The 20,501-nt window shown below is 37.6% G+C and overlaps 1 protein-coding gene across 1 annotated transcript in view; it reads left to right on the forward strand.

Annotated features, from left to right (window-relative positions):
* Window positions 1-20,501, forward strand: part of LOC127375175 (hemicentin-1-like) — a 58,408-nt gene that overhangs the window by 17,797 nt on the left and 20,110 nt on the right. The window contains 3 exon segments of the mRNA XM_051421047.1: window positions 4,769-5,017; window positions 5,112-5,222; window positions 17,510-17,833. Of these exon segments, the coding sequence (XP_051277007.1) occupies window positions 4,769-5,017; window positions 5,112-5,222; window positions 17,510-17,833 (684 nt within the window).

The following is a 20,501-nucleotide window of genomic DNA, read 5'->3' on the forward strand; positions in this document are numbered from 1 at the left end:
TGATAAACTATTAACTTAAAAAAAATTATCAACTGTTTCTATGAAGCTATCACATATTTACCAGCATGTGCTTAAAAAAGAACAATGGTCATACGCTGAGAATGTGCCCACCCTTTTAATTCAGAGTACAAGCTGTTACCATCTTGAGTTCCTCGATTGCCACAAAAAACAGGTACAAGAATTCTTTCATCCCTGTCTCCATTCAAGCCCTGAATGCTAATGTCAGGAGGAGGTAGCAGCTGGTGTCAATAAGTCAACTACCTTAGTACTGGGAATGGCGATGGGGATGGTGGTGATGTTAATGATGATTTGGAGACAGTGACAATTATGCTTTTTTAAATATATATATATATTTGATGTTGTTGAAGTGGATTATATTTAACTCTATATTTATGTAGTGTGAGTCATGTTGTGTTGGTGGAGATGTATATTACATTGTGAATGGGTATGTCTTGGTGCTGTTGACAATATTCAATGCTCATTATACTATTCACAGGCTCTGCAAGGTTTTAGTGGACTATAACCTGCTTCCCTCTTAAGTGACTTATATGATTTAATGCTCATGCTGATTGTTGTTTGTTTCTGTTGCTGTATTGTGTGTTTTTATGCCTGATGCAGCACAAACTGCCCATTTGGGACAAATAATAAAATAATTGAATTGAATTAAATTGATAGACAGCAGCTCAAAGGTATATAGTGGTTAACGAAGAGGAACAATAGTCAGTGGGAGAAAGAACAGAATTGCATCTAATCTAAAAGAAAAAACAGATCCTCATTTAGTCCCAGTGGTGGAAAGTTTAGGATCAACAACTCGATCTGAAGTGATAGTGATAGAATATACTCTTAGAATTTCAAGTTTTACAGTGAAAACATAATCAATAATGTTATTTCACAGAAGTTTTGTCAATAAGGCTTTCGGTTTTATAAGAACTTCATAGTAATTCAAGTTGTGTAACCTCAAAGTGAAAATGGAATTAAAAAAAAAATAATAGAAAAAAAATGACCTGATGTTACATCACAGTTTTTCAGCATTCAACTTCTTTGGTCTGCCTGTCAAAAATAGAAGGAAATTCTTTTTTTTAATTTTCAGTTAGTTTGATAAGTGCAAGATTAAGTGCAAAGTTCAGTGATATTCTATATTTGTCTCATAACAGACAACAATATGGCTGTAACTGAAGAATAGTTATGTATTAGATAAGTGGACAGATAACTTGTTGTTTATGTGGCTTTTAGTATCAGCAGCTTTGCAAGTTAACATTAACTGTGCTTCCTCTTTTTCCTCTAACTGCTATTTCTACAACACCCACTAAGAGAAGACGTTTCAAGCTGCTCAGTGTCAGATGTGCATGTTAGTTATTGAATAAAGTAGAGAGATTTTGTCTGGAAGCTGCTGACTGAATCAAAGGAGGCTGAACACTGAGGAGACATGGAAGTTGTGATTGGACTGTTGCTGATGATACTCGGAGTCTCTCATGGTGAGATGTTTAAAGATTTTAATTTTTACACATTTTATGAAGCTGTTGAATAAGGTTTACTAAAAAGAAATACAGTTTGACATCTTCAGTGAATCGTGACACATACACTGATCAGCTATAACATTATGAGCACTGACTGGTGAAGAGAATAACACTGATTATCTGGTTATCATGACACCTGTCAGTGGGTGGGATATATTAGACAGCAAATGAACATTTTCTCCTCACAGTTGATGTGTTAGAAGCAGGAAAAATGGGCAGCATGAGGATTTGAGCGACTTTGACAAGGGCCAAATTGTGATGGCTAGACGACTGGGTCAGAGCATCTCCAAAACTGCAGCTCTTGTGGGATGTTCCTGGTCTGCAGTGGTCAGTAGTACCTATCAAAAGTGGTCCACGGAAGGGAAAGCAGGTTATGGGTGGCCAAGGCTCATTAATGCACGTGGGGAGTGAAGGCTGGCCCGTGTGTTTTGATCCAATGGACGAGCTACTGTAGCTCAAACTGCTGAAAAAGTTCATGCTGGTTCTGATAGAAACGTGTCAGAATACACAGTGCATCAGAGTTTGTTGGTATGGGGCTGCACAACATTATGACCACCAGGGTGCCCAGGTTGTCCTAATGTTATCAGTGTAAATGAATTCAATATAATTATTAAATATAATTAAATAAAATATTCCATTGACTGCCATAAATTTATTGTGACCCCACCCAGGTTACAACAGGGACCGATACCCAGAATAGAACTATACCAGCCCTAGACACCAACCATCTGAGCATTGACACAATTTTTAAAGGGTTCAAGAAAAGTGGGAGACGTGCATTCAGCTCTCAATAATATTTACTAAAAATAAATTATACGGGCAAAAGACCTGAAAAAGAAAAGAGAAACCATAAAACTAGGCAAAATTATTTTATTCCACAATACTAAAATAGTTGAAACAACTAGTGTATAAATAGCAAATGGCTTCACCATAACATAATACAATAAGAGCTTAAATGGTCGCGAGAAATAGGCAGGACAGGGAGACGCTATCACAGACCCCAATAGAAATCACCTTGTGTGCACACTGATCACTACAAACACTACAACTTACACTGCAAGGAAAGTCAAACCTACAAACCAGTGAAGTGACCACTACCCTTCAAACATACTACACTGCATGCAAGGAGGGGTGCATATCCCACGACTACTCCCCGCAGGTCGTCCTACTACCTAATCAAAACAAAAGACAGAAAATACAATGAGATTCAGTTGGTTCAGATTCACAGACAGTCAGTGTCACTACACACAATATAAAAAGACAATATTCAACCATCTACAGATTATTTAAGTTGTACAGTCTGTAATACATTCGCCAACCGCCTTGGCGAACTGGCTCAGGCAAAGCAGCAGTCTGGCCTTAAATCTGCAGTAAGGGGAAAGGAAAACATAACCAAAGTCAGTCTCAGCAGCTGACAACAACATACCTTAGAGAGCATGACCCTCCTACATTACCATACTGGTTTCACTTACCTTGTTCATGTGGGGATCTGCTAAAAAGCAATGCAACAGTTGAAAGGCTCTACTCTGGCTTAAAAGGGGAGATGGAAGAGCTGAGTCTTTGCCTGAAGAGATTTTATCATATTAGTGATATATCTACAATTTAATGAAACCCCACAATTCACTGAGACATACCTCTTCAGCACAGGGCTACAGAGCATGCTCTGTCTGGATCACTCAGGACAGTCACACCACAACTAAATATACAAAAGATCTCATCAGATTTCTAATAAAGCAATATAAGATCTTTCTCCTTTTTCCCTTACCTGCATGACACAGCAATCCTGCCACACAACCAGGCCTAAGACAAAGAGGCGCTAATTGCCCTCACCTGTCCTTATGAAGGTGGGGAGCTCCCTCTGACTCTACCTAACAGGGCGGTGCTTTAGATTTAGATGCCAGCCCTCACACTATGATGCTTTATCTGGTGTATTTTTACGTACTTACATTCCACCTCTGCTCACAGGCCTGTGTAATTCTCAGCTACACAAGAATAACTTCCTGAGAAACAGTTACAGCAAACCCACTGTTTCCTACCGATTTAGAAGGAATGACTAAATTGTTTACTTACTGTTAACTTACTGACTGATGGCAGATAAATGCTGCAGTTTGAAACTCTTATTTGAACTTTTCTAAGGATGTTTTTTAATCAATTTAGGCAAATCCAGAGATCGGTTTCACGTCACAAGTATGAACTTCCACTTTTTTATGAATAATTCTATTAAATTATACTTTTAGGATCCCAGACAGTTCAGATATTTAATTAATCCTGTGAAACCTGAAGTCACTTCATGGTTTAAGATAACACTGCATAACATTGTACCATAATAGAATAACTGTAAACTGACTAAGGCTGGACTTCTCTCGATATTTTGTTGATAATTTTATAGATTTTTTCCAAATACAGCATGAACTATAATTCACTATCACTAGAAAAGTTGTGATCTTTGCTATAATTTAAAATAAAGTTCTGCAGGTGTGAAAAAACACATCATCAGTTTATAATGACTGGATGAAAAATGTGAAATACCTCTGTTAGCTACACCTGAAATGTTTAGTCGTTTAACATTCAGCTCTAACAATAAAGTCTGTTTTCACAGTGTGGTCAGAGAGAGACACAGCTGAACCAAACCACTGTTATTTGTTTAGATCGATAGTTGCATAAGGCCAAAATATTGTCATGGTCATGACTTTTGTAAATTCAATTGTTGAACAATTATGAAAAGAGTTATATTTACATTATTTAATTTATTTTTATTTTTTTAATTTCCAGGCGTGGAAACCTACTGTGATGGCAGAAAGAATAATGGAGCTCAGTGTTATGGAGCTTTGGGAGGAACTGTGGTCCTCCAGCTGATGGACAGTACCTCAGAAATATTTAGATACGAATGGTTAAAGAACAAAACATATACTACATCAATACTCAGAGGGGGTAAGAACAGGGCAGTGTTTAATCTGATAGCAGACAGATCTTCATTTACTCCCACTGATGGAACATTTAGGATCAACAACCTGAGCAGGACTGATGGAGGTGAATATACTCTCATGATCTCTGATTCAAATGGAAGCATATCAGTGCAGCGGACTCTACAGTTGATCATTCAAGGTAAAAAATAATTTTGTCTACAGGGGAATTTAGTAATATTCAAAGAAATACATGTTATATTTTATTGCCAAAACTATATATATCTACTGTATATAATGTACAAGATTCTGGTAATATGAAAATGAATCTGAGTGTGTTTCCTTCAGCTCCTGTGTCCTCTGTCCTGCTGGTCTCTGAGTGTCTGTCCCAGGGTGAGACGAGGGTGTCCTGTTCCTCTGAGGGAGGAGACAGTCCTCAGTACAGCTGGACTCTGGATGGACACACACTGACAGACACTCAGCTCCTCTCTGGAAACAATGAGACTAACAACATCACTCTGAAACCAGACGTCTCAGGACAACTGGTCTGCTCAGTCAGGAATCACATCAGTAGTGTCTCAAAAGAAGCGAGGAAATGTGAGTGAGAACATGAGTAGAAAACAGTTTGATAATTATGACACTGATTATGATCACTCTGTGCATCAGTGATTGCTCTGTTTCTTTCCCATAGGCCTTTTCATCAACTGCACCTTAACTAATGGGACAAACATATCAGAGTGGGTGCTTGAAGCCAGTGACATACAGTGCAATCAGCCAACCACGAGTAAAGACACTACTGTGGGTAAGGAGACTGGCATCATGGTGTCAGTTAAACCCCCCACTAAAATCCCATCCTCCAATCAAACTGTGACTACTTCCTGCACAGATGACTCATGGTACTTAAGTAAGTGAAAACTAACTCTCCTGTCACAGCTATAACGTGCATGTCATTTTTGTGTCTCATTTTTGTGTCTCTTTATCTGAACAGATCGCTCCATACTCATATGTGGTTCACGAGCAGCTGTGATGATTCTTATATTGAGTGGGATTGCTGTTTATTTTGTCTGGAAGAAGAAGAAATACGAGAAAGCTGAAGGCTCTGCCGTCCGTCGAAAGAGGGAACATCAAGAGAACTCTGTTATAATGGTTGAAATGAGAAGTTCTGCATCTGAACTTTAACTTTCTGGAACCAGAACCTTTGTGTCGCCTCTCACCTGCTGTGATTGGTCATGTGTCTTTATGGATGTGAAAATAGAGTTTAGAGCAGAAACTCTTCTGTTTTTATTCTTCTCAGATTCACTTCTTAGCAGCTCACTATGAATATCATAAAAAGGTCTGTGAGTGTTTTCTGCATTTGTATCAGCGTGGAAGATAAGATAGAACAAAGGTTATGTATTCTGTTAGTGGAGCTGTCTGACTCTTTTTATAATATTCTTTATTTGTGATATGTTTCTTAAAAGAGAAAAGTTGAAGTTCTGGAGATAAATTGTTTTCACTATTGTATCTGTATTTGTTTTAGTAGCTACGTATATTTTAAAAAGATAAATGGCATCTAAAGTTGTCTTTAACATTGTGTGTTAAATGCTAAACATTAATTTTATGCCATAAAAATTGTTGACATATTCACATATATGATTGAAGAGTAAATATTAGGTAATAATAATTTAGAGTTTTTGTCAAATCATTAAAAATAGGCCTATAAATCTGTTTTTCTTTAGTGTAAGAATGTAATGCATTTAATAGTAAGAGGTTTGAGTTAGTGGCTGCCCAGAGAGGAGTGCTTATGCCCTCACTTTTCAACAGGAGAAATAGAAACAGAGATGCAATTCCTCTTCCACTGTGAGAGGTTTTCTTCCATTACAGGGAAATAGCCCAAAAAATACCAGATATTCTAACATTAACACCAGAGAAACTTGCAGTTCTCCTTGGTGAAGGGACAAAACATCCTTGTGGAGCTAAATATGTATCTGCCTTCCCCCACCCCCCAAAAAGCTATTGAGTAGTTGTATTAAAGGATATGTTTTGTAAATTAAAGTATTGTAATGCAAAAACTTTTCTCTGTCTGTCAAGTGCAGGAGCAAGAGTTTACTTGTTTACTTTTTCAGGTACTTGTATATATTGTAAAAGCTCTGTTTTAGTGTCAGAAGTAATTTGTTTGTGTTAGATATTGAATAAAATAAAGACGTGTGTCTCTCATGTTGAGATGTTTAACTTGATTAATATGTCTCCTTTCGATTGGCTCAGAGGTGTATAGATACCAGTGGTTAAACAAAGAGGAACAATAGTCAGTGGGAGAAACAATACCACTGAAGGTAATCTTCTGCTTGTATCTGTATCTATGCCTGTTCTGTATTAGAAACTGTGTACAGTGCTTGTTTCACCCAGAAGGGGGCGTGGTCGTTCTGAAGACAAGAAAGTGAGGCATGGCTGCTCTCCTCTATTGGGCCTCTCTGGCTTAGCTCTCGTGTCCGATTGGTAAATTAAATTGTCTATCAAGAGTCAGAGCTGACAGGCTGATAAAACAGACTGAATATAAATCATCTTTTTAATCGCAAAAGTTTAAAAATAAACCCAAGATCTCCTCCTGCCAATAAACATCTCCAGATCAGAGCAGAATCCAGTTGGACTATGGGTGTTTATGTAGTTTATCCAGTTCCTGCTGTGCACCCTTGCACTGCTGTGGCTCTCTATTGCAGAGCTCGTCATTTACATTGCCTGGTTGACTTTGGACGCAATCTACCCGCACAAATAATAATTATTATTCGCCTTGGTTGGACCGCAGCGTAAAAGTCTCCCTCTCTATTTGTGTGAGTGCAGGGGGGATCTCCCTCTGTGGCAGAAAGGCCTGTTTTTCTCCCTGTGGCTTGGTCTGGCTTCCTCATTGCTCTATAAATACAATAACAACTCCTAATATTAATATTATACGGTACTGTAATTATTATTTTTATATATCACTTTGAAGTGACTAATGTCACCAATGTACCATGTATGTCAATAATAATAACTTAAATAATAATAATTCAAATTAAATAAAAAATGTAATTAAAAGTATAAAGATGAAATTGAGACACAGCTCAGGATTAATAATGTGGACTCTGTCTGGGATAGCATAAAAACCATTGTAGGACTCATAAAAGGTAACAGAAGTATCCCTCCTTTGATGATCGTTGTGTGATCAAGTGTTTTAAAGGTTGTAAACCAAGAAAAAGCTCAGGCCTGGATAATATAGGTAGCAGTTGGATTACAGTGTAGCACCCCAACACTCAGTAAGTGCCCAAATTAAAGGAACTCACCTTGGACTTGAATGATGGGGTGTTTGGGTTTGATTTATTAAGGTAGCTACCATGAAGGTTTACCTGTTTTGTGTGAAACCTTTTATAGCCTAATACTTTATGAATAATCAACAACACTGTTAGACTAAGCAGTGGCTCTATTCACATGTACTCTACACTATTTCAAATAACTGACCCCAGACAACTCTTTCAAATAAATAAAATATTTTACTAACCAGTTGTTTTTCAGTGTAACACAAATAATATTTATTTTGTTATTTAACAAATGAACAAAAATGAGATAACACAACTACTCAAATTAGACTTCTTTAAAATAAAATATATTATAGTTGAAATATAAAACTGTAAACAAATGTACCTTTACCAAAATTGGTAAAACACTGTAGAAAATCAGACACTTATAATAAGCAAAATAGAATTGGCAATATCAAAATACTATTCAAAACTATTAAATACTATTCAAAACTAATTATCTCAGGTCTCTAAAATTCCTAGTTCTTACCACTTTAATACAAAAGAAAAAAAGTTGCAGGCCTGTGTGTTGCTCGCTGCAGCAGGGAAATCCTTATCCTCAGTAGCAATTAACAGTCACACAGAAAATCCAACTCATGGTCTGGAATAAGTCCTGGAGAAACAGTACATGAAGAGATGGAGATGAAAGCAAACGGCAGCAGAAGCAAAGTCCTCCTCAGGAAGCATGAAACAGTCCTTCCCGTTCAGCAATGGCGTCCTCTCGGCTAGCAGCTCGCTGGCTTTAGATTAGTTAGCACAGTCACTCTTGTAAACTCAAGCGCCCTAATCCACTGTGATTAGGCAAGAAAGGCACGTTACTGTCCTCAGCTACCTTTATGTTACTTAAACATTCAGCAAGTTATCTACCATATAAAAAACTGTAGGAGTAGGGAAATAATGAAAAACACTATGTACAAGAGAAAAATCAGTAAGAATCCACAAACAACAGATAACACAAATAACACAAATAGTAGCAGCAGCAGTTGCACATGGGCAATAGATTGCACAGTAATTATTGCACATTAATTATTGCACATTATTATATATATATGAAACAGCATAAACCAATGACACAAATCTGAATATTCATGTTTTGTTTACAATACACTTTTCTTCAGCTACTATATAGAGCAGTTTAATGTAACTACTTAATTAACTATTTACACTGTACTTTATTTATTATGAATTTATGTTTATCTCTCGTTTAGTTCAGTTTATTTGCATTACTGAATTATTTAATTAATAAATTCAATTCAATTCAATTCAATTCAATTTTATTTGTATAGCGCCAATTCATAACAGAAGTTATCTCAGGACACTTTTCAAATAGAGCAGGTCTAGACCGAACTCTTTAAAACATTAATTACAGAGACCCAACAGTACCACCATGAGCAAGCACTTGGCGACAAGGGCAAGGAAAAACTGCCTGTTAAAAGGCAGAAACCTAGGACAGATCCTCCGGCTCTAGGTGGGTGGTCGTCTGTCTCGACCAGTTGGGGTGAAGAGAGAGAGAGAGAGAGAGAGAGAGAGAGAGAGAGGCAGAGAGAGAGAGAGCGAGAGACAGACAGACAGACAGGTGCACAGCAACAACAGTATTGGCAATGGCAATCTAGCAGGACCATGGCAGGAGGCTCCACCAGGATCGACAAGAACCTGTGAGACGAGAAAGCACAAGAACTCCGGGGAAGAAGTGAAGTTAGTAACATGCATTAGTGGGACATGAATGAGTGCAGAAAGTTAGAGGAAGGGAGGAGCTCAGTGCACCATGGGAAATCCCCCGATAGTCTAGGCCTATAGCAGCATAACTAAGGGATGGTTCAGGACTCACCTGATCCAGCCCTAACTATAAGCTTTATGAAAGAGAAGTGTCTTAAGCCTACTCTTGAATGTAGAGAGGGTGTCTGCCTCCAGAACCACAACTGGAAGCTGGTTCCACAGGAGAGGAGCTTGGTAACTGAAGGCTCTGGCTCCTGTTCTACTTTTAGAGACTATAGGAACCACAAGTAGCCCAGCATTCAGAGAACGTAGTGTTCTAGTGGGGTAATAGGGTACTATGAGCTCTTTAAGATATGAAAGGGCCTGACCATGAAGAGCTTTATAGGTTTGGAGGAGGATTTCAAATTGTATTCTACATTTTACAGGGAGCCAATGCAGAGAAGCTAGTAGAGGAGAGATGTGATCTCTTTTTCTAGTTCCTGTCAGTACTCTTGCTGCAGCGTTCTGAATTAATTGGAGCGTTTTAATGGACTTATTGGGGCAACCTGATAATAAAGAGTCGCAGTAATCCAGCCTTGAAGTAACAAATGCATGGATTAGTTTTTCTGCATCTGTCTGTGATAGGATGTGTCTAATTTTTCTAATATTACGTAAATGAAAGAAGGCAGTCCTAGAGGTCTGCTTTATGTGGGAGTTAAATGACAAATCCTGATCAAAGATAACTCCAAGATTCCTGACAGTGGTGCTAGAGGCCAAGTTAATGCCATCTAGAGTAACTATATCTTTACACAGTGAGTCTCTAAGGTTTTTAGGGCCAAGAACAAGAATTTCATTTTTTTCTGAGTTTAACATTAGAAAATTGCAGCTCGTCCAGGATTTTCTGTCCTTAAGACATGTTTGTAATTTAGATAATTGATTAATTTCATTGGGCTTGATTGATAGATATAACTGCGTATCATCTGCATAACAGTGAAAGTTATGCGAGCGATCTGATAAATATGACTTAAACCAGCTTAGTGCGGTTCCTTTAATGCCAATTTGATGCTCAAGTCTCTGTAAAAGAATATTATGGTCAATGGTGTCAAATGCAGCACTAAGATCTAATAATACAAGTACAGAGACAAGTCCATTGTCAGAAGCAGTCAGAAGGTCATTATTAACTTTAACCAGAGCTGTCTCTGTGCTATGATGAACTCTAAATCCTGACTGAAAATCCTCAAATAAACTATTGTTTTGTAGAAAGTCACAACTCTTTGGCGACTACTTTCTCCAGAATCTTAGAGAGGAAGGGGAGGTTAGAGATCGGTCTATAGTTGGCTAAAACCCCTGGGTCAAGAGTGGACTTTTTAAGAAGGGGTTTAATTACAGCTACTTTAAAGGACTGTGGTACATATCCTGACAATAAAGAAAGATTAATCACATCCAGTAAAGAAGTGCCAATTAAGGGTACGACTTCTTTAAGCAGCCTAGTTGGGATCGGGTCTAATAGACAGATTGATGGCTTCGATGAAGAAATTGAAGTGAATTGAAGTTAACTGATGAAGATCGATAGCAGAAAAACAGTCTAAATATATATCTAAGTTTACATTGACAGAAGTCCCTGAACTTGGAGAGCCACTGATAACTGTTGATGGCAGTTGGTGATTAATTTTTTCTCTAATAGTAATCATTTTATTATAAAAGAAGCTCATAAAGTCGTTGCTACTTAAGTTTATGGGGATATGTGGCTCAATAGAGCTGTGACTCTCTGTCAGCCTGGCTACAGTGCTGAAGAGGAACCTAGGGTTATTCTTATTTTCTTCTATTAGTGCTGAGTAATAGGCTCCTCTGGCATTACGGAGGGCCTTTCTATAAATTTTAAGATTATCTTGCCGAATTGAGCGATATTCTGATAATTTGGAAGAGCGCCATTTCCTTTCAGATTTCCTAGCTATTTGTTTTAACTGGCGGGTTTGGTGGTTGTACCACGGTGCTAGTCTCCTATGTTTTAATAATTTCCTTTTTATAGGAGCGATAGAATCTAATGTTCTTCGTAGTGAGCCTGCAGCACTATCGACAAGATTATCAATTTCAGAGGGACTAAAGTCGTTATAGGACTTATATTCAGACATGGCATTGAATTAAACACTGAAGGAATCTCCTCCTTAAATTTAGCTACAGCACTGTCAGATAGACATCTGCTATAGGAAGTTTTGCCTAATGGCTTATAATCTAATAATATGAATTCAAAAGTTATTAAATAATGGTCAGATAGGAAAGGATTATGTGGGAAAACTATTAAATGTTCAATATCAATGCCATATGATAAAACAAGGTCAAGAGTGTGACTAAAACAATGAGTTGGTTTATTTACACTCTGACAGAAGCCAGTTGAGTCTATTAATGAGATAAATGCGTTACTAAGGCTGTCATTGTTAACATCCACATGAATATTAAAATCACCTACAATAATTACTTTATCTGATTTAAGGACTAAACTTCATAGAAACTCTGAGAATTCAGATATAAAATCAGAGTACGGTCCAGGAGCGCGGTACACTATAACAAATAGAACTGGCTGCAGTGTTTTCCAGTTTGGGTGAGAAAGACTACGAACAAGGCTTTCAAATGAATTATAATTTAGTTTAGGTTTAGGGTCCATTAAAACGCTCGAATCATAAATGGCTGCTACTCCACCTCCTCGGCCAGTGCCTCGAGGAATGTGAGTATTACTATGACTGGGGGGGGTGGATTCATTTAGGCCAACATACTGCTCGTGGGACAACCAGGTCTCAGTAAGACAAAGTAAATCAATATCATAATCTGATATTAATTAATTCACTAAAACAGCTTTAGAGGACAGAGACCTGATATTTAACAGCCCACATTTCATTCTCTTATTTTGTGCTACTGAGGAGTTAGTTTTAATTTTTATTAGATTTTTATGTTGAACTGCTCTTGTTTTTATTTCTTTAAATAATTTAGGTGGTCGGGGGACAGACACAGTCTCTATGGGGTTTTGGGTGGGTGACTGTTCTAAAGAAAGCGCAGAGAAGTGTGTAAGACAGCAGCTCTGCTTCCTGGTCCTAACTCTGGACTGTCAGGTTTTAGAAATAAACTTCGCCATGTTGCTAGATAAGAGAGCCGCTCCATCCAAAGTGGGATGGATGCCGTCTCTCCTAATCAGACCAGGTTTTCCCCAAAAAGGCTTCCAGTTATCAATGAAGCCCACATCGTTTTCTGGACACCACCTTGACAGCCAGCGGTGGAATGACGACATGCGGCTATACATGTCATCACTGGTCACATTGGGGAGGGGTCCAGAGAAAACTACGGAGTCCGACATTGTCTTAGCATAATTACACACCGACTCGACATTAATCTTAGTGACCTCCGATTGGCGTAAACGGGTGTCGTTACCGCCGACGTGGATAACAATCTTACTGTATTTACGTTTATCTTTAGCCAGCAGTTTTAAATTTGATTCAATGTTGAAAAGCTGCTAAAAGAAGGAGAAACTCCGAGTGCTTAGGTAGAACTAGTCTACGTTTAAATGTTAAGCGGGAAAATAACCGCTGTAACGAGTATAACAAATTTAGATTTTAGCGTTCACTGACAGAGCTACAGCACCAAACAGTGTACACAGAGCAGGAAGTGAACCGGGAATGAGTCAGTACGCTTACCGTAGCACGTCACGACCGAAGTGTGTCTTAATTGAAATAATGATTTGTTTTACTTACAAATTAACTTGTTTTAACCCCTGTACTTTTACAACGGGCTACAATAGTATGTAGAATAAATGTGGATTTAATTAGATCACGTTGATGCAGTTTTACAGTGAACATCACAAATATTACCTGATGATGCTCTGAGGGCTGATAGCATAATCAAATAAAGGTATTTCACAGAAGTCTATAGGCTTTCTGGTTAACAAGACCTTTATAGTAATTCAAGCTGTGTAACCTCAAAGTAAAAATTAATTCAAAACAAAATAGTAGAAAGAAAATACTTGAGAATTTTCTGCCTGTCAAAAATATTTTTTATTTGCAAAGTTTAGTGATGGCGTATGTCTGACAAGAGTCATACCAATATGGCTGTAACTGAAGAATAGTTATGTATGAGAAAATAACAACTGGACAGACAACTTGTTGTTTGGGAGGGCAGCTTTGCAAGTTTACATTAATTGTGCTTCCTCTTTTTTCTCTATTATTGTACCAACACTCGTCAGTGTTGGTGAGTTTTCACACCTTCTTATCTGAAGCTGATCAGAAGACGTTTCAGGCTGCTCAGTGTCAGATGTGCATGTTAGCTATTGAATAAAGTAGAGAGGTTTTCTCTGGAAGCTGCTGACTGAATCAACGGAGGCTGAAAACTGAGGAGACATGGAGGCTGTGATTGGACTGGTGCTGATGATACTCGGAGTCTCTCATGGTGAGATGTTTAACTTAATTTGGCACATTTTATGAAGCTGTTGAATAAGGTTTACTAAAAAAATACAGTTTGTCATCTTCAGTGAATCGTGACACATACACTGATCAGCTATAACATTATGAGCACTGACTGGTGAAGAGAATAACACTGATTATCTGGTTATCATGGCACCTGTCAGTGAGTGGGATATATTAGACAGCAAATGAACATTTTCTCCTCACAGTTGATGTGTTAGAAGCAGGAAAAATGGGCAGCATGAGGATTTGAGCGACTTTGACAAGGGCCAAATTGTGATGGCTAGACGACTGGGTCAGAGCATCTCCAAAACTGCAGCTCTTGTGGGATGTTCCTGGTCTGCAGTGGTCAGTAGTACCTATCAAAAGTGGTCCAAGGAAGGAAAAGCGGGTTATGGGTGGCCAAGGCTCATTAATGCACGTGGGGAGTGAAGGCTGGCCCGTGTGTTTCGATCCAATAGACGAGCTACTGTAGCTCAAACTGCTGAAAAAGTTCATGCTGGTTCTGATAGAAAGGTGTCAGAACACACAGTGCATCAGAGTTTGTTGGTATGAGGCTGCACAACATTATGACCACCAGGGTGCCGAGGTGGTCCTAATGTTATCAGTGTAAATTAATTCAATATAATTTTATTGAATTTAATTAAATATAATGTTCAATTGACTGCCATAAATCTATGATGCTTTATCTGGTGTATTTTTACGTACTTACATTCCACCACTGCTCACAGGCCTGTGTAATTCTCAGCTACACAAGAATAACTTCCTGTTTGCAAACTGTGGTCCGAGAGAAGCAGTTACAGCAAACCCACTGTTTCCTACTGATTTAGTAGGAATGACTAAATTGTTTACTTACTGTTAACTTACTGACTGATGGCAGATAAATGCTGCAGATTGAAACTCTTATTTGAACTTTTCTATGGATGTTTTTTAATCAATTTAGGCAAATCCAGAGATCGGTTTCACGTCACAAGTATGAACTTCCACTTTTTTATGAATTAATCTATTAAATTATACTTTTAGGATCCCAGACAGTTCAGATATTTTAATTAATCCTGTGAAACCTGAAGTCACTTCATGGTTTAAGATAACACTGCATAACATTGTACCATAATAGAATAACTATAAACTGACTAAGGCTGGACTTCTCTCGATATTTTGTTGATCATTTTATAGATTTTTTCCAAGTACAGCATCAACTATAATTCAGTATCACTAGAAAAGTTGTGATCTGTGCTATAATTTAAAATAAAGTTCTGTAGATGTGAAAAAACACATCATCAGTTTATAATGACTAAACCTATAGCTAAAACTGAAATGTTTTGTCGTGTAACATTCAGCTCTAACAATAAAGTCTGTTTTCACTGTGTGGTCAGAGAGAGACACAGCTGAACCAAACCACTGTTATTTGTTCAGATCGATAGTTGCATAAGGCCAAAATATTGTCATGGTCATGACTTTTGTAAATTCAATTGTTGAACAATTATGAAAAGAGTGAGATTTACATTATTTTGTTAATTTTTAATTGTTTAATTTCCAGGTGTGGAAACCTACTGTGATGGCAGACAGGATGGAGCTCAGTGTTATGGAGCTTTGGGAGGAACTGTGGTCCTCCAGCTGATGGACAGTGCCTCAGAAATATTCAGATACGAATGGTTAAAGAACAAAACATCAATACTCAGAGGGGGTAAGAACAGGGCAGTGTTTATTCTGACAGCAGACAGATCTTCATTTACTCCCAGTGATGGAACATTTAGGATCAACAACCTGAGCAGGACTGATGGAGGTGAATACACTCTCATGATCTCTTATTCAAATGGAGGCACATCAGTGCCACAGACTCTACAGTTGATCATTCAAGGTAAAAAATAATTTTGTCTACAGGGGAATCTAGTAATATTCAAAGAAATACATGTTCTATTTTATTGCCAAAACTATATATATCTACTGTATATAATGACAAAGATTCTGTTAATATCAAAAGTCATCCGAGTGTGTTTCCTTCAGCTCCTGTATCCTCTGTCCTGCTGGTCTCTGAGTGTCTGTCCCAGGGTGAGACGAGGGTGTCCTGTTCCTCTGAGGGAGGAGACAGTCCTCAGTACAGCTGGACTCTGGATGGACACACACTGACAGACACTCAGCTCCTCTCTGGAAATAATGAGACTAACAACATCACTCTGAAACCAAACGTCTCAGGACAACTGGTCTGCTCCGTCAAGAATCACATCAGTAATGTCTCAAAAGAAGCGAGGAAATGTGAGTGAGAACACAAGTAGAAAACAGTTTGATAATTATGACACTGATAATGATCACTCTGTGCATCAGTGATTGCTCTGTTTCTTTCCCATAGGCCTTTTCATCAACTGCACCTTAACTAATGGGACAAACATATCAGAGTGGGTACTTGAAGCCAGTGACATCCAGTGTATTGAGCCAACCACGAGTAAAGACACTACTGTGGGTAAGGAGACTGGCATCACGGTGACAAGTATGTCTCATTAATGCACGTGCGGAGTGAAGGCTGGCCCGTGTGTTTCGATCCAATAGACGAGCTACTGTAGCTCAAACTGCTGAAAAAGTTCATGCTGGTTCTGATAGAAAGGTGTCAGAATAAACAGTGCATCACAGTTTGTTGGTATGGGGCTGCACAACATTATGACCACCAGGGTGCCCAGGTGGTCCTAATGTTATCAGTGTAAATTAATTCAATATAATTTTATTGAATTTAATTAAATATAATGTTCAATTGACTGCCATGAATCTATGATGCTTTATCTGGTGTATTTTTCCGTACTTACATTCCACCTCTGCTCACAGGCCTGTGTAATTCTCAGTTACACAAGAATAACTTCCTGTTTGCAAACTGTGGTCCGAGAGAAGCAGTTACAGCAAACCCACTGTTTCCTACTGATTTAGTAGGAATGACTAAATTGTTTACTTACTGTTAACTTACTGACTGATGGCAGATAAATGCTGCAGATTGAAACTCTTATTTGAACTTTTCTAAGGATGTTTTTTAATCAATTTAGGCAAATCCAGAGATCGGTTTCACATCACAAGTATGAACTTCCACTTTTTTATGAATGAATCTATTAAATTATACTTTTAGGATCCCAGACAGTTCAGATATTTAATTAATCCTGTGAAACCTGAAGTCACTTCATGATTTAAGATAACACTGCATAACATTGTACCATAATAGAATAACTGTAAACTGACTAAGGCTGGACTTCTCTCGATATTTTGTTGATCGTTTTACAGATTTTTTCCAAATACAGCATGAACTATAATTCACTATCACTAGAAAAGTTGTGATCTGTGCTATAATTTAAAATAAAGTTCTGTAGGTGTGAAGAAACACATCATCAGTTTATAATGACTGGATGAAAAATGTGAAATACCTCTGTTAGCTAAACCTGAAATGTTTAGTCGTGTAACATTCAGCTCTAACAATAAAGTCTGTTTTCACAGTGTGGTCAGAGAGAGACACAGCTGAACCAAACCACTGTTATTTGTTTAGATCGGTAGTTGCATAAGGCCAAAATATTGTCATGGTCATGACTTTTGTAAATTCAATTGTTGAACAATTATGAAAAGAGTTATATTTAAATTATTTTATTAATTTTTAATTGTTTAATTTCCAGGTGTGGAAACCTACTGTGATGGCAGAAAGAATAATGGAGCTCAGTGTTATGGAGCTTTTGGAGGAACTGTGGTCCTCCAGCTGATGGACAGTGCCTCAGAAATATTTAGATACGAATGGTTAAAGAACAAAACACTAATACTCAGAGGGGGTAAGAACAGGGCAGTGTTTGTTCTGAAAACAGACAGATCTTCATTTACTCCCACTGATGGAACATTTAGGATCAACAACCTGAGCAGGACTGATGGAGGTGAATATACTCTCATGATCTCTGATTCAAATGGACGCACATCAGAGCCACAGACTCTACAGTTGATCATTCAAGGTAAAAACAAACATTTTGTCTACTGTGGAATTTAGTAATACTCAAAGTAATACATGTTATATTTTATTGCTAAACTATATATATATATATATATATATATATATATATATATATATATATATCTACTGTATATAATGTACAAGATTCTTTTAATATGAAAATTAATCTGAGTGTGTTTCCTTTAGCTCCTGTGTCCTCTGTCCTGCTGGTCTCTGAGTGTCTGTCCCAGGGAGAGATGAAGGTGTCCTGTTCCTCTGAGGGAGGAGACAGTCCCCAGTACAGCTGGACTCTGGATGGACACACACTGACAGATGCTCAGCTCCTCTCTAGTAATAATGAGAATAACAACATCACTCTGAAACCAGACGTCTCAGGACAACTGGTCTGCTCCGTCAAGAATCACATCAGTAGTGTCTCAAAAGAAGCGAGGAAATGTGAGTGAGAACACGAGTAGAAAACAGTTTGATAATTATGACACTGATTATGATCACTCTGTGCATCAGTGATTGCTCTGTTTCTTTCCCATAGGCCTTTTCATCAACTGCACCTTAACTAATGGGACAAACATATCAGAGTGGGTGCTTGAAGCCAGTGACATCCAGTGTATTGAGCCAACCACGAGTAAAGACACTACTGTGGGTAAGGAGACTGGCATCATGGTGTCAGTTAAACCCCCCACTAAAATCCCATCCTCCAATCAATCTGTGACTACTTCCTGCACAGATGACTCGTGGTACTTAAGTTAACTCCTGTCATAGCACTAACATGCACAACATGTATTTTTGTATTTTTTCATCTGAGCAGATCGCTCCATACTCATATGTGGTTCACGAGCAGCTGTGGTGATTCTTATATTGAGTGGGATTGCTGTTTATTTTGTCTGGAAGAAGAAAAATACGAGAAAGCTGAAGGCTCTGCCGTCTCTCGAAAGAGGGAACATCAAGAGAACTCTGTTATAATGGTTGAAATGAGAAGTTCTGCATCTGAACTTTAACTTTCTGTCGCCTCTCACCTGCTGTGATCGGTCATGTGTCTTTATGGATGTGAAAATAGAGTTTAGAGCAGAAACTCTTCTGTTTTTATTCCTCTCAGATTCACTTCTTAGCAGCTCACTATGAATATCATAAAAAGGTCTGTGAGTGTTTTCTGCATTTGTATCAGCGTGGAAGATAAGATAGAACAAAGGTTATGTATTGTGTTAGTGGAGCCGTCTGACTCTTTTTATAATATTATATATTTGTGATATGTTTCTTAAAAGAGAAAAGTTGAAGTTTTGGAGATAAATTGTTTTCACTATTGTATCTGTATTTGTCTGAGTAGCTACGTATAAAGATACGTATAAAGATAAATTGCATCTAAAGTTGTCTTTAACATTGTGTGTTAAATGCTAAACATTAATTTTATGCCATACAAATTGTTGACATATTCACATATATGATTGAAGAGTTTAACTAAGTAAATGTTATGTAAATAATAATTTAGAGTTTTTGTCAAATCATTAAAAATAGGCCTTTAAATCTGTTTTTCTTTAGCGTAAGAATGTAATGCATTTAAGAGTAAGAGCTTTGAGTTGGTGGCTTCCCAGAGAGGAGTGCTTATGCCCTCACTTTTCAACAGGAGAAATAGAAACAGAGATGCAATTCCTCCTCCACTGTGAGGGGTTTTCTTCCATTACAGGGAAATAGCCCAAAAATACCAGATATTCTAACATTAACACCAGAGAAACTTGCAGTTCTCCTTGGTGAAGGGACGAAACATCCTTGAGCAGGTGAATATGTATCTGCCTTCCCCCACCCCAAAAAAGACTATTTATATATATCATATATATATATTATATATATCAGATCAACCAGAAAGTCTTATAGACGGTGAAATAACCATTATTGGTTATGCTTTCAGTCCTCAGATCATCTCGTAATATTTTTTATGTTTACTGTTAAACTGCGTAACTGCTGTATAAAATGTGTCAACTTCTCTATTTTATGCAATATCTAACACGCACAACTTACACTGAACAGCCTGAAATGTCTTAAAAGAGTTAAATGAGTTAAGAGGAAGCAGACAATGTGGACTTACTGCTGACACTGAAACAGAGTTTTTACAATGTATACAAGTACCTGAAAAAGTAAAAACAAGTAAACTCTTGCTCCTGCACAGACAGACAGAGAAAAGTATTTTAGATACCAGTGGTTAAACAAAGAGAAACAATAGTCAGTGGGAGAAAGAACAGAATTGCGTCTAATCTAAAAGAAAAAACAGATCCTCATTTAGTCCCAGTGGTGGAAAGTTTAGGATCAACAACTCAATCTGAAGTGATAGTGATAGAATATACTCTTAGAATTTAAAGTTTTACAGTGAAAACATAATCAATAATGTTATTTCACAGAAGTTTTGTCAATAAGGCTTTCGGTTTTACAAGATCTTCATAGTAATTCAAGCTGTGTAACCTCAAAGTGAAAATGGAATTAAAACAAAAATAATGAAATAAAAATGTCCTGATGTTACATCACAGTTTTTCAGCATTCAACTTCTTTGGTCTGCCTGTCAAAAATAGAAGGAAATTCTTAATTTTTATATTTTTCAGTTAGTTTGATAAGTGCAAGATTAAATGCAAAGTTCAGTGATATTATATATTTGTCTCATAACAGACAACAATATGGCTGTAACT

Source organism: Dicentrarchus labrax, unplaced genomic scaffold (assembly GCF_905237075.1).
Source record: "Dicentrarchus labrax unplaced genomic scaffold, dlabrax2021, whole genome shotgun sequence".
In the NCBI taxonomy this organism is placed as follows: domain Eukaryota; kingdom Metazoa; phylum Chordata; class Actinopteri; family Moronidae; genus Dicentrarchus; species Dicentrarchus labrax.